The 14,464-nt window shown below is 43.3% G+C and overlaps 1 protein-coding gene across 4 annotated transcripts in view; it reads right to left on the reverse strand.

Moving 5' to 3' along the window:
- Window positions 1-6,007: 6,007 nt before the first annotated feature.
- LOC112982178 (ankycorbin) overlaps window positions 6,008-14,464 on the reverse strand; it is an 86,037-nt gene continuing 77,580 nt past the window's right edge. For all 4 annotated transcript variants that reach the window (XM_026098373.2, XM_026098371.2, XM_064502573.1 and 1 more), the window contains 7 exons: window positions 14,246-14,332; window positions 13,579-13,630; window positions 13,121-13,239; window positions 11,047-12,567; window positions 9,834-9,983; window positions 8,267-8,332; window positions 6,008-8,036 (listed from right to left, as the gene is read on the reverse strand). In XM_026098373.2, the coding sequence (XP_025954158.2) occupies window positions 7,959-8,036; window positions 8,267-8,332; window positions 9,834-9,983; window positions 11,047-12,567; window positions 13,121-13,239; window positions 13,579-13,630; window positions 14,246-14,332 (2,073 nt within the window). In that variant the 3' untranslated portion in view covers window positions 6,008-7,958. The remainder of the gene's footprint in view (window positions 8,037-8,266; window positions 8,333-9,833; window positions 9,984-11,046; window positions 12,568-13,120; window positions 13,240-13,578; window positions 13,631-14,245; window positions 14,333-14,464) is intronic.

Consider the following 14,464-nt stretch of genomic DNA (forward strand, 5'->3'; position numbering starts at 1 on the left):
GCCCCGTGCCAGGCCGTAGCCATAGCTACTGTACGCATCGGGCTCATCTCCATCCAGAGTGTCCCCGAGCCAGCCCCGGCTCGCTGCTCGCATCCCCTCCTTGGTAGTTTAAGCACGCTGCGTGCGGCTGCGGTCATCGGAGATATCCAGGAGATCAGCTAACACCAGGGCACGTCGCAGTTGAGGTCTTGGGCAGCAGCACTGCACCACCAAAAAACGCTTAGGGACCAAAGCACCAAAGAGGAGAAGGTGCTGGCACTGCAGAGCCGCACAAGAGCAGCCTGCGCAGCTGCACATGTCCCTCCTCCGTGCTATGGCCCAGGCTCTCCAGGCTGGGCAATCACGCAGGGCTTTAATTATGCAGATATTTGCAGGAGAACATATTGCTAGAGACCCATTAGCCAAAGCCTCTGCCAAGGAAACTCTGCCAACCTCTCCTTTGCCAAGAGCAAGACAGTGATGTGATTTCTTCACGTGGCAGCAAGGGAAAAAGCCTTGCAGATAACGCGCAGCAGCCAGGCAGCGTAGGGCTTCGGGCAGTCCTGCTTGCCAGCCCTTCGCATGTGTAGCGCAGGGCTCGTGCCAGGAGGAGCACTGCCCTGAAGCACGCTGCCTTCCCTACGGACTAATTCCCCCGCACTGGGACCTTGCAAACAGCACTGGGCTCTGCAGCATCTGTCCGGCTGTGCCGGGCAGCTGCTCCTTCGGGAACTGCTCTGCTGACGCTGGACACCTCCCAGGGCAGAGGAGAAGCGAGGAGCTATTTCTAGGAACGAGGGCAGTCCAGAGCCTTACGCTCTTGTGTCTTTACTCACCCCCAGCAGTTTCCAGCCAAAAGGGAGGTTGAATGAGGTCCCTCCCCTAAGCTTTTCTGAGTGGAAAATGCAGCTTCATCCAGCTCCCCCTTCCTCCCGAGGCTCTTCTTTCAGGAATACCTCCTGGTGGGCAGCAAAGTGCTGACGGAGAAGCAAATGCATCCAAACCATTTTCGCTCCAGGCTTCGGGGCATGCAGCTGGCTGCAGAGCGCTTGCTGCTTTGGGTCAGGGGGTGCGGGAGCACTGGAGGTCTGGGCCCAGCAGTCACCGCAGAGCGTTTTGGCTAACCCCAAAGGGAAGAACGACCACGCTTGGGGCAAAAGCTTCCCAGACAAGCGTATTCGTCCTTTTTACATCTCTTGGGAAGGGTTAACAGTGGGCCCGGCGCAGGGGGTTGGGAGCAGATGTGCGCCTGCCGGGACGCCGGAAGACGGGCTCCGGCCCATGCTCGTTGCGGGGGATGAAGTCACCGAGATGTGCCTGTTTCCAATCTCCAGCTGCTGGTAGGAGGCCCCATTACCAACCGTCTGAGCATTTCAGGCTGTTGGAAAATGTATGAGGAGGGCCAACACTGTGAATCTGGAGAGACCGGCATTCAAGCAGGCTTTTAAAATAATAGACTGAAATCTGATGATTGTGTAAATACCTGTGTTAAGCTCATTAAACAGAGAGTCCGCCAGGGCAGCCAAAGGTTTGTAAACAGTGACAGATGTGTTGCCTTAAAATGCCTGAGGAACTATAAGCTCCATCACAAAGCAGACCCTGCTGAAGCCACCAGTGCCATTTGGGACTGGCACGTTCGGGACTAAAAGCACAAACCTCCTCCGCTTGCGCAGGGTGACAAAACCGCTGAACTGCTCCGTCAGAAGAGCCTTACATTGGCGACACGCGGCCTTGTGATCCCGTCACTGGATCCAACGTGAGGCAGAGGATGCCGTTCCCCTCCTGCGAAACATTTTGTCATGCGTCACCGCGAAAACTCAGCACGTTTAGGTGCAGCAGTGCACCCCGCTTCCCCGCCAGCAGCGGCTTCCTATAGCTAGAGAAATTACAACTCAGGCTTCCTCAAACAAGGAGAAAGCTCTTAAATGAAGAATTTGACCGTATTTCAGCTGCAGTTTACCACTGTATAAGAATTCTGTGCTAAAGAGGTTAATGAGTGTTAATAGGAAAAGATTTGTTACTACCCCGAGAAGAAAAGGGACATAAAAGCAAAATAAAAATTGGTTCTACTCTGTACTTAGCATCTCTGTTACTTCTTTTCAAATCAGTTCAGTTACTTCTTTTCAAAAGGATCAGCAAGTGATTCAAATAGGGGAGAAGAGAGGAGGGATGCAGAAAAAATTTGGAAACTTCACTTCTGTGGAACATTTCACCGAGGGCTGGCTTGCACCCACAAATACCACCAGTGACCCGAGGCAGGAAAACTAGACAGCGTTGCTGTCGATGAAAGTTTCGAGGTACTCGAGCGAACTTTTGAACTGTGGCTTGACATTAAACTAAGAACACTTTTAGTGCTCCCTGTGGCAGATGGAAACCACAGTGAACAGAGGATTTAAACCACTGATCTGGCCTAGAAAAGCTTTGCACCAGTTCAAATTTGTTTGGAAGATTTTGCTGGGTTGTGCTTGCGCCTGCAGACTTTGTGCCGGCTTACATCACGTCTGTCTGTGCTGCCGCTCTCTAAGTCCGTCAACACGTAGCCCAGCTCCTCCTGGAGCTTTTCCACGAGTTTCTTCACTGTGCAGCCCCAGGACCTACAGCGCAGCTGCTCCGCAGCCTCCATCCCGGAGACCTCCCACAGCACCAGGCTGGGGCCTTAGCTCTTAAGAGGGCCAAAACCACACGAGGTGCTCCGGCTCCAGGACCAGGTCCTGCCCCACGCGAGCAAGCCTGACCACACCACTGGAGCAGGTGATTCTTCCCTGCAGCACAGGGGTCTCTGCCGCATATGAAGTCAGTTTGCTTCAGCCTCTCATTTCTGCTTTTTGCTTGCATGAAGGCAGGACTGGGGTGGAGAAAGCCCCAGCATGCTCTGGCTGGCCTGACACAAGCCAGGGCCTGCCTGGAGACAGGTCAGATGGGCAAAGGCTCAGGTGGACAACTTCTGCTACACTGTCATGACAGTAGCTCTCCCCACATACCTGCCTGGGTCTCCAATCTCTTTGCCTATCCTCCTCCCTCCTGCTCACTCCAGGCTGGCATGCCTACACTGCCAAAGACCCCATCCGGCAGCTTTTATAGCCTACATGCAGCACACATATAGCAACAATGACTGACTTAGCTCTGAAACATTCACAGCAATGAAGTCACACACCACCTATCTCCTTTCCCTAGACAGCCATCCATTGCTCTGGAAAACTCACATAATGTGATGTGAGCTTTAAAACTAAACTGCAACCCCACATAACGATGTAGCATCTGCCAAGTGATTTCCAGCCAGCTTTTCCACTGGCTCTCTTGGTTGCTCCTCCTGGGGCACTGTGCTGTGGTTTACTGCAGCATATGGCAGCTTGGCCTTGGCTTCTGCTGTCTTGTGCTGACATGTAGTACATCGTCACTTTGTTGAACAGCTTGAGGAATGGCAGAAGGGAAACCAGCAGGGCTTTCTGCCTTCATGGAGTTGCTCTGCACATCCACCTTGGAGAACTATTTGCTCCCTACGCAGTACCTCAATGCACGAGCTAACTGGAAAAACTATCTGGCAACACCTTCTTTTATCCCCAATCTCCTGTTTCTCTGGAAAGCCAGCTCCAGAGGAATGACACTTACTGATGCTCTCAGCCCTCAAGAAATCAGACTATGCAGATAAAAAACTTACCACAAACAGCTGCATGGGGATTAGAGATCATTTTCCTTTTCCTGCACAAGGGACCTCGGACCTGTCAGCAGAAAATAGCCACAGCAGCAGCGGGGAGTGTACACACACACACACACACACACACCACAGTGAGGAAAGGAACAAGAGGAGATCGTTTCTGAAGGGAGAAAGACAATCAGGTAACAAAATTACGCTGCTCTGCTGGTGTGGGGAAAGTCCAGGCAGCCAGGCTCATCCAGAGGGATCAGCTACCCTTGAGCTCACGTTTTGGCTATGTGCCACCATGTGCTGCTGGGGCCACAAGATCTGTGCAGGCCACCACAAGAACCTGCAAATAGCACCATCCTCCAGTGTTTGGAGTTTCCTCCCATGTTTGGCCTGTCCAGCAATAAGCACAGTGCTTTGGACAGCTAGCAGACATGTACTGTCTCTTCTCGGGAAGTTGGTCCCATCATGCTGCCATCTGCTTGCTTTTGCGCAAAGACACTGTTCAGGATACAGCAGGCAGAATTCAGCTGGTAAGTAATAGTAGACTGACATCTCACCTGGCCACAGTGGACCTCCACCTGCCCTTCAGACAGCCAAGTCATGTTCTTCGGGCATGTGGCAGCTACTAACTGTGTGAGCAAAAAAAGTCCTGGAGACAAGAGTATTTTGCCTGCAGATGGGGGCTGAGCCAGTGCATGGAGGAGGAGGATCCCCAGGTGGAAACAGCGCAACAGCATTTCACTGACTGCAATAGGCACGGGGGGTTTCACGCACCTCCCAGACCAGCCACGTTATGGCCACATGCACCTTCCTATTGGCAACGCAGCATCCATCCAAACTCCTGAGTCACGTCCTTGCCCATCATCTTCTCATGCCCACTGAGCTGGCAAAAGAGGGAGTCTGTGACAGCTAGGTCCCAAATGATGAGGGCAACGCCTGCTTACAGAGACTCGCACTTTCTCCAGCACAATAGAAAAAAAGGTGATCTTTAGCACTGATCTAAATGGATAATGTCTCCTCCTGAACTTCAACACATTCACCGTCCTCTCAAGTCTGCTGCCACCACTCATCACTATTCTCACATACCTTCATAACATGGGGAAAGAGGAGGGTCAAGCTGAGCAGTCTGACCAAATAATCTCTGTTATGTGTGAACTGCTGACAGTGACTTCAATGATGGGAGCATCAATCCTCCCCAGTACTTGTATGCTTAGAAAAAAAGAAACCCAGCTGTAAAAATGCTGCCCGGGAAAGGGCCCATGCTGCTGTCACTGTGCAGGCAGGAGACCAGAAATAAACGCCTACCAGACTTGTGATGCCCAAAAAGCAGTTCTATTTGAATGTAGCAGCAACCAACTTTGAAGGCAAAAAGGCAGGACCACCATGGGGCTGCCCCTAAAATATCCCGTTATGCAACAGAGCAGGCACCCAGCCACCCCCATGGAGAACAAATGGCAATTCAGAGGGGGGACACTAGCTCAGCAGGCCCATGCCTGTGACGGCACAAAAGAGCCATTCTGTGGCCTTATTAATCCATCAGCAACTACTAGTGATAAAATCCTTAACCCACAACTTGAAGTGACTCAGTTCTGCTCTACCAGGTGATCTCACCAGGCACAGATTTCACACACCAGCTTGTCAACAGCCTTGTTCAAAGGAAACGCCATACCGAGCAGCTTACAGAAACTCCTTACAAGAAGCTAAAGAGCTATTGACCGGCAGGATGTAACCAAAAGAGGTGCAATTCCTACCATTAATGTGTTCTGCCCTGCAACGGAGAGATAGCAGCAAACAAGTGACTAAAAACTAGTTTCTCAAATAAAACTCTGGGGAGTGAGAGATGATAAAAGGCAATGGGACAGACTAGATAAGTAATTCAAAGTTTAGACAGGAGTACATGTATGTGCATACACACATATATATATACACCCATGTGCACAAGTATATATACACTTTCACTGTAGTTCTCTGTGCATGGGGTGAAGTGCTAAGTAATAAAGAACTGCAGTTTTGAGAAATGGTGGGACCACACCCGCCTGTGATACTGGACTATGGCGGTTTCAAACTTAGCTGGAATGCATCCACCGCTGAACAGAAAAATCCTATTATTTCTAGCAGAATGTCCACTTGAGAAATGGCTCTGAACTTATTAGACAGAAGGCATAATTTGCAAAACTGGTTACACAGGACTTGGAGTGGTTCTATTCTAGCCATCAGATCAAGAAAGTTAAAAACCAAATTCCAGTTTTGGGGGGAAAGACCTCCTACATTTGACACAGTTATCTAAACATAGGATACAGAACATATTTGAGCCACGTTAAAAGAACGTAACAAGGTTTTCCTTAATACAAACATAAACTGAATGTACAAAAAGAACAAAGATGAAAAAACCTGGAAATAGTTTATTTGCTGCATAAGGAAACTTCTTGTAAATTACATATAAAGAAACTTGCTATGCTGTAGTGTATAATTTTCAATATTCCACAAATATAATTGTAATAAATATACAAACCAAAACAAAGTAGAAGACTAAATCCATCAAGCAACCTACAAAATGGTTCATCAAGTTTTATACTTTGCAGCATTAGCATGCTTAAAATTTTGTTGTTTTAAGTGCTGCAGCAAAATTCTTTTCACATTTCTTTGGAGCATTTTCAAAACCATCTAACTATAAAATACTGTTCAAAATTAGCAGGCATTAGTTAAACCACCCAGGAAAAGTAACACCAAGGTCTAACTGATGCAAAGATGTATTTCTTGTTTGTGTTTTTTAAATCCATTTCAGTTTTGCCAGGGTTAGGAATTATCTGATATAAGTGCACTATGAGTCCAGTCAGCCTGAGGCACTGCTGACTCTTGTCATATTATGACTCTATATAAACTTCACAGATTATATAGCCCTGGAGATTTCTCTATTAGAGACATATCTGCTAACAGGAGTGAAACAAATACCACAGTGAAGCTGCAAGCTAGTTAGAATGGTTGTACCCTCAAGTGAAGAGTGTACTTAGAAATATTCTTCCATAGTTTTATACTATACCTTATCAGGCATTTCTATTTGACTTCTAAATTTAAAAATGCTGACAAAGGCTTTACTGATGCCCATGGCCTCTAGAAGCAACATGCAGAAATTGTTGATGCCTTTTGCTGTTCTCCACCAATCATTTCTACGTTTGTTGAAACAGCAGGCTGAGTTGTATTTTATACTTCACCGCTCTGGGCCATGTTGACGGACAGGTCTATTATTCTATACAGAATTTTTCAAGCTGAAAACTCTTCACTATGCTTCACTATTACCAAATACTTGGGGGTATAAAAAGAAACTCTCTAAAACACAGTTACCTAAAAATATTTGTTAATAAGCTTAATGCAAACATTATGTAGAAAAAATGGTTCAGTTACAAAAAAATTCATTAGAGGGCCAATAAAAATATACTGAAGAGAAGATCTTTATAAAAGTGAGGTTAGGAAGTTCGAGGCATTGACGTTCACTGTAAACATCCTGTGTTCACTAGAATCCCTTGTCTGAAGTATATGTTCTGTTTTTGTTCCTGAGCTTCATGGCCAACACTTGCATAGATAGCTAAACCTATCATAAAGGGTGGTTTATACAGACCTTTCTGTACTGCTTTGTACAGAACTTCAATAAACTAATGATTTTACATTTTGAAATAGTTTAATTCTACTACCAGGCAGTTCAAGGAAGCTATGAAGCATGGTATGATTTCTGTGTACTCAGTGCATTGGATGGATTGAGACAGCTACCTTATGGTGTATTAATCTTAAATAATAAAAAGTGTAGCTGTTTGACGTTCTGGCTCACCATAAATATCTACTTCTACTCATTGCTGCAAGGCTGCCCAAACTCTGCTCTGCCAAAGACTGAATATAGCAAAATGTCAGGAATCTGAGTCCCATAACACCAAGCAATTAAACTCCCCAGTAACAAGATGCAGCTTATAAATAGTACAGAAGACCTTATGGAGAATTTTACCTTTACCCAGGTGACATGAGTGCTTGCATCCAGATTAGCCTTCCTCTATTGGAGAAAGCTACAAAGTATTTTCAGGATCAATGTGACATGGAGTGACCTAAGTAACAAGTTTGAAGAACATACTTGCATTTTGGATATGAAAAGTGGGCATGTGTTTGTTACTGCACATGCGAATGCACATGCAAAGTGGTAGAGATAGATAAATAAATCTACCTCACAAACAGCACAACAAAAAAAAAAAAGCAGCAAATTGCCAATTTTAAATCTTATGTTAAGGCAAATCTAGATAAACACCCATATCAGGATTAACAAAAATGGGGAGCTGTGTTTGTTTTTTGTTTACTTCTTCTGTGACTGGCTTTTGCACATTGATAAAATTTGTTTAAGCACTTTCTGGACATCTTCATCCATTTGACCCTAAACAAGGAGAGAAAAAAGGAAAGAATTAAATTCAAGCATCTCTCTGCTCCTTAAGAAGATTTACAAACTATTTTCAAGGTATATTAAGTATATCAGTTCCCTAAGAGAAAGCTGCATTAAATTTGTGCTTAAATAGTCAGACTAACAAGGGAAGTTCTTAATATCTGCAGAAGCTGCGTATTTCATTAAAATACCAATACTGCCTATCTGATAACACACAGTCATACCTGCACAGCATAGAGAAGATGCATCCGGTAAACTGAGACAATTTCCTGATGTTGCTTCTTTGTTTCCTAGAAAATAGTTAAGCAGAAAGTCATGAAGCAATCAGACCTGTTCACTTCAAAACACCACAACCAGATTTAGGGAGCCCAGGGAAATTACAAGGGATAAAATAGTCTCTTATGAATATATGGAAAACCAGCTCAGAGACAGTACTGTGTTGCTGGCCATTCTAAACATAGTTTGCTGGAAAGCACAGTCCACAGAAATGCTGTAATTCTACCCATCTCAGTGAACCAGACACTGAGCTGACACGGGCTAGAGGAAGCGCTGAGCTGCAAAGACGTGGAATGAACACATACTCTACACCATATCAGAAACCTAGTGAAGAGGAGGTGCTAAAAAAGGTTTTAATTCATAAGATCTTTGACTAGTTACTACACATTCAAACAAGGAAAGGCAACCCCCTTTCTTATGATCACAGACTGCCACATCTCCTGAAAGCCATCTCTCCACATAAACGCGAAGCTGTTTGGAAAGCTAGCCTAACAAGAGGAAAGAACTGTACAGTCCTGTTGTAAATCCTACCCACTTTCCTAACATGTTGCGTATCTTTGCATTTCACACTACTTTGCTGGTCCTTCAGCAGTGGGAAATGGAAGGGCCTTACAGGCTTTGTGGACTGGCATAAGAAAAAGCCATGGCCTTTACACCGACAGCACCCAGTGTTTAACTGTCTATCTATTTGTTTCTTTCTCCCCACTGCAAGGGAATTTTTCTGGCCTATATGCCCATTAACTCCTTTGTCTGCTGGGGAGGGTAGGAAAGCAGACACCACGAAAGCCATTTAGCACGTTGGGCTGGGAATTTTCCTTTCAGAGTAACTCAAGAGCTCTCAACAAAGGCTTCTGGTGGGAAGTACCTCCTTTTCACTTTCTGCAGTGGATTAAAAAATGCTTCTTTGGACAGGCAAGCTCTTGAAAATAGCTATTATGGCTCAGCCCAGCTTAGAAGACTGGGCCTTTTATGTACAAACAAGTATAATCTTAAAACACTAAGCAGTTTAGAAATTCAGAAAATAAACTGTGCTCCCTCCAAACAGATGGACTTGCTTGACATTTCGTGCCTTCAGTGACTATCTTCTTCCAAGAAGTCAAAATTATTTTTGCTTAAGAAACAAAAAACTTCAGCTAATGATTAAATCCACACATTTCTGAGAAAAACACACAAATCCACTGTACACTGGCTGTATCTTTCACAGATCAGGGTTTCAGCAGCAGGTCTGGCCACCACACTCCACTACAAGTATATTAATTTGGTTCCACTATTGATCTGAGGGAACATATAGGGGACAGTAGCTTTCTTTAGTTAGACTTTATTTCTTAACAACAATTCTGAAGTAACATGTGGATTCCTTAAAAATATTTCAGACCATTACAGAATTTCTGGATAAAACTTCCTTTTCTTGTACTCATTGACTTTGTTCAAGTTTAAACTGGGCACAGTCAGGAAAGCCCTGCACCTCTTGGAAGAACTGGAAATAATGGTGGGTTTATGAATTATCACACTTACAGTCAGTTGGTTTTGCAGCTGCTTCACTTGTTGCTGTAATGCCTCCAGCTGCTGGCTTTGTCTTTTGGGGGCACTGGTTGAGTAGGAAAGCTGAGAAAGGCTGTTCAATGCTTCTTTTAATTTGCTGACTTCCTTGGACATCTCATTGATCTAGAGAGGGGAAAAACAGGTTCTCATGAAAAGCTGCAAGGCATACTGTATTCTTGCAGGTGTCATCTGGGGAGGATTTATGACTTATCTTTAAGAGTCAAAAAGAAAAAAAAATGAAAATTCAACGGCCAAGCAAGGACATTATGTAAGCAAAGGGTTACAGTGCTCCTCTTTCCCCTGCTGCAACCCAGTGTTCACACAACAGTGCATGAGAGCAGCTTTGGCTCTGCAGTGCCTTCCCCCAACCTAGCAGACTAGCGTGACACTTCCCACCAAGCAGCAGCTTACAGGTCTGGCTTCTCACAAGAACAAGGATGTCTGCAGGTAAGCTGCACCTCGCACATTAATGAATGAAATTCCCAGCCCAAAGACCCCTTGATCCCTCCCTTTCAGCACAGGTTCCTGCCACCTACTTGCCTCTCTGCTCCTAGCCTGCTCATTCAAAATGTACTCTGTGTTCTGAAAGCCAGCTGTATTTATGAACAAGGATTGCATTTACTGACTTTACAGACATTGCATCTGAACACAGGATAAACATACCAAACCTAGGTCAGTTATCCACAACCAGCAGAATACACAGCCTTTGTAAAAGAAATTTGTATTGACAGACTTGGTAGTTACAGGAGGAAAATGGTCAAGTCATGCTGGTGTTGAGGTGCTTTAGTAAACTCAGAATGGTGAATTTTTGCTCCTTTCTGATCCTTTATTTTTATATGCCTCCTTATGGACCTCTTCCTGCTGCAAATCCTACTTTGACTTCAGTTGCCTGAATACTGTGAACCCAACTTGAGCTGATTTTAAAAGAGGTAAATTGAAAGATCATGTACATCTCCGTAGGGGAGGAAAGCAAGTGTAAAATCAAACATGTTGATTAAAATCTTCTTTGGTTTTAAGAACTGAAAGACAGGACTGTGGCATCTGAATTGTTAGAGAGGCAAACAAAAATTACTCCACTCTGTGGCACTTGACCCAATATGGTGTATTAGGTGCATGCACCATGCACCATCCAACGTTTTGAAGTCTGAACTTACGTACGACCCCTCCTCTGTCGTGAAACACTAACCTTTTTATCTTTATCCTCGTCTAGTTTTGATGAACTTTCAGAACATCTTTTCATTTCAAGAATATCTTCTTGAGCTTGATGGTACTTTTGGTGAAGCCCAGTTACCTCCCGCTCCTTTGCTTCAAGCAGAGTATGCATACCTTCTTTCTCTTCTTTCAAATGCAAAACTTCATTTCTCAGTTGTATAACATCTAAGGACACATTCTCCTTCTCTTTGATTACATCCTTCAATTTGGATGACAAAATACTAACTTCGCCTTCTAATGAAGACTGGAGTTTTTCATAAGTAGATCTGGGTACCATTGCTTCATTAATTGCAGCTTTTTCTTCCAGTAATTCCTTCTGTAGGTTTCTTACTTCACTCTCCTTGTTGGTAAGCAGTCCTCTGAGCTCATTTACTTCTTCCTCCATTTCCTTTAAAGTACTTCTGAGTGCATTCATCACCTGATGGTGTTCAGTGATTGGCATAGAGTTTTGTTTCTGAGTGTCTATCAATTGCTTTAATTCTTCTGCTTCATCTAATACTTTTGTGTACTGGGATTTCATTTCTGATAACTCATTCTCAGCTTTGTATTTCAAAGAATTTGTCATCTGCATCAGTTTCTCATGCTCATCTCTAGGAATGTAGTCCAAAGCTATATCATCTAGAGTTTTTCTCTTCCTATAATCTTCGAGCTCTGTTTGTGCTTCTTTGTACAACTGAGACAATTCACTAAGTTGGCTGTTGAGCTCATCTATCATTCTGCTCATCGCCTCTTTCCTTTCTCCAGCTTCAGCGCTAGATTCCAACTGTGCCTGATTTGTCAGCTTATCCTGTAGCCTTTTAATTTCCTCTTGCCCTTCTTTGTATCTCTCAATCAACAATGCTTTCTCTTGGTTAATGTTGTCAATAACTGAACAATACGTATTCTTTATTTCCTCACATTCTTCCACAGACATTGGCACATTCTGCTCTCTTTCTTCAAACTTTTTTTGCAGCTCTCTCACTTTCTCTTTTTGTCTTTCATTTTCCTCCAATGCTCTCTTCAACTCTTGCTTAAGCATTTCAAATTCTTCACACGTAACCTTCAACCTACTCAGGTCAGAACTGGTTTCTTCACTTTCAGAGGAAACAAGACCCAGTTTCATTTGCCTTTGTACATTCAAAACCTCTTTCACGGCTTCTTCATATCTGTTCTGAGTTTCTTGGAGCTTTAGGTTAAGATCAGAGCCGTTTTCAGAAATGCCTGTGCTATTTAAATGATCTGTGTCTGGGACTCTAGACTGGACCTGAGCCTCTAAGTGCTTTCTTTTGGCTTCAGAATTCTCCAATTTCCTCTGCACATCCTTTAAATCTTCCTGGAGGTGCTTTATTTTTACTTCACTGGGGCTTGCTGGCTTTTCTTGAATTTGGGTGGCATTTAATGAAGACTTCAGTTCCTGAGCTGAGAATTCACTTTGTCTATCTGCTGTTTGATCAAACTCTGTTTGGGTTGAATGAAAAGAATCTATGGTAGAATCTGCTTCTTTAGGTGTTCTTTCCTGTGTAAAAAGAAACCAAAACAATTGCGTGATAAAAACAAATGTATGATCATATTTGTTACAAGAGAATAAGCAAGAAACTCTTGCCACATCCTACAGAGATGGGCAATTAAAGCACCATGGGATAAATTTTTAAAATAACTCAGAACCCAGCTGCCCCCATTTAGTCATCTACAGTCAAAGAAGGCATTAAGTGCCAAGCTCCTTTGAAAGTCTGGGCTGATCTCCATAAACTAATAATCAAAGCTATGCAAATTAAAATTCTGCTAACACAACTATTAACAACATATTTAAGAATGTGGTTATCATAATAAACAAGGATATTCCGTAATTCATGGGAAAAGTGAGAAGATCAAAACACTAATTTAATCCTTGGGGGCAGAGTGTTTCCATGGTTTTTTTTTGGTTTTTTTTTGTGTTTTTTTTGTTTTTTTTTTTTTACTAACACAAGCCCTTTAAATTATCTTCACAGCACATCTCTTTAAAACAGTAAGCAGTTCTCTGTTCTGCTAACAGATTAACAGATCACTAGAACAGCACAAAAATACACCACCTGTAATTTGTCCTGTAGCTCCTTATTGTGTAATGTCAGAGAAGCGATTTTTGCTTGCATCAACATAAGTAGATCTTGCTGGTCAGTGTCAGAACTTACATCCAATAAACTATCAGCACCTTGGGGGGGGGGGGAGGGAAAAATTCAAAAACTGTCAAAAGCTGAACTGATCCCACAGCTTGCTACATATTCTGCCTTTTCAAATTAAGCTTTTTGTTTCCATGACAACTAAGCATAGTGAACAAGAGAACTATTCCTAGATGTGTTTTCCCCAAAAATGTGTTAACTTGCTCAGACAAGCAGGAGGTTTTGGTGGAGGTTTTTGGTGCTGGTGAAATTACAAAAAGTTACTCCCTATAGTTATTGTGGCTCATATTGTAAGTGGAAGGGCTGAGCAGACTTTAATGTTTCGTACCACCAAATTCAAAAATAAGGATTAAGGTTATCGATTACTTCACCTGTTGTGCTGTCACTCAGTCTGTCTTTACTATTCAAGGAGCTGAATTCTTCCTGTTGAGACACCAGGAAACAACACGTTCACAGAAAGCAGATGTAAAGTTGCACAGTTCACAACAGATAAGCATAGAGCTGGATGAAGCATGTGGCCAATACTTCAAAATCTGCTAAGGGAATTCAGCTGGGCAGTTCTCATCAAATGTCAGTGAAACTGGGGTAACTTTCCCACAGACAGTTTGGAAAGCTGCCGTCTTGTGATAAGAAAGTGCAATATATTGTAATTATTTAAAAAGGTGAAATCTTCAATACCATGAGGCAAAGATCAGACAGAACATGCTCAACCATTTTCTTAATGTCTTCTGGCAAAAGTGTCTCTACTTTTTGTATTGCACAATGCCATGTACTTCACTGGTATTAGATAATGAGCTCCCATAACGTTAATACTTACTTTCATAATCATATTGCTAAGTACTAGTTTATGACTAATTCTACTACATACTTACCAAACAAATGTAATTTACAAAGCAAGCATGGATTACTTTGAAATAGATTTTGATTCCTTTTTAATCCTCAAAATTCAGCTAATTAATTCACAAGAGACTCTGCATTCAGCAAAATAGATTAAGGTACTGTACTTTCCTTCCCCAAGACTACTAACAACTGCGATACCTTGCATACTTGGTCAGCAAAGAAAGCCTGTCCTTTTCCAGTCATGGGAGTTGAAGTTGAGGAGCGTGGAGAGGACAAATCACTAAGCTGTAAGAGATTTTATGTAAATAAGTATATGTATGTATACATGTGTGTACCTGTAACTACCGCTGACATGTGCCCACATATATACTAAAGAGTACTTTTCCCTGCGCTACAATAAGTCACAACTCTGGGTTA

Source organism: Dromaius novaehollandiae, chromosome Z, assembly GCF_036370855.1.
Source record: "Dromaius novaehollandiae isolate bDroNov1 chromosome Z, bDroNov1.hap1, whole genome shotgun sequence".
Lineage (NCBI taxonomy): Eukaryota > Metazoa > Chordata > Aves > Casuariiformes > Dromaiidae > Dromaius > Dromaius novaehollandiae.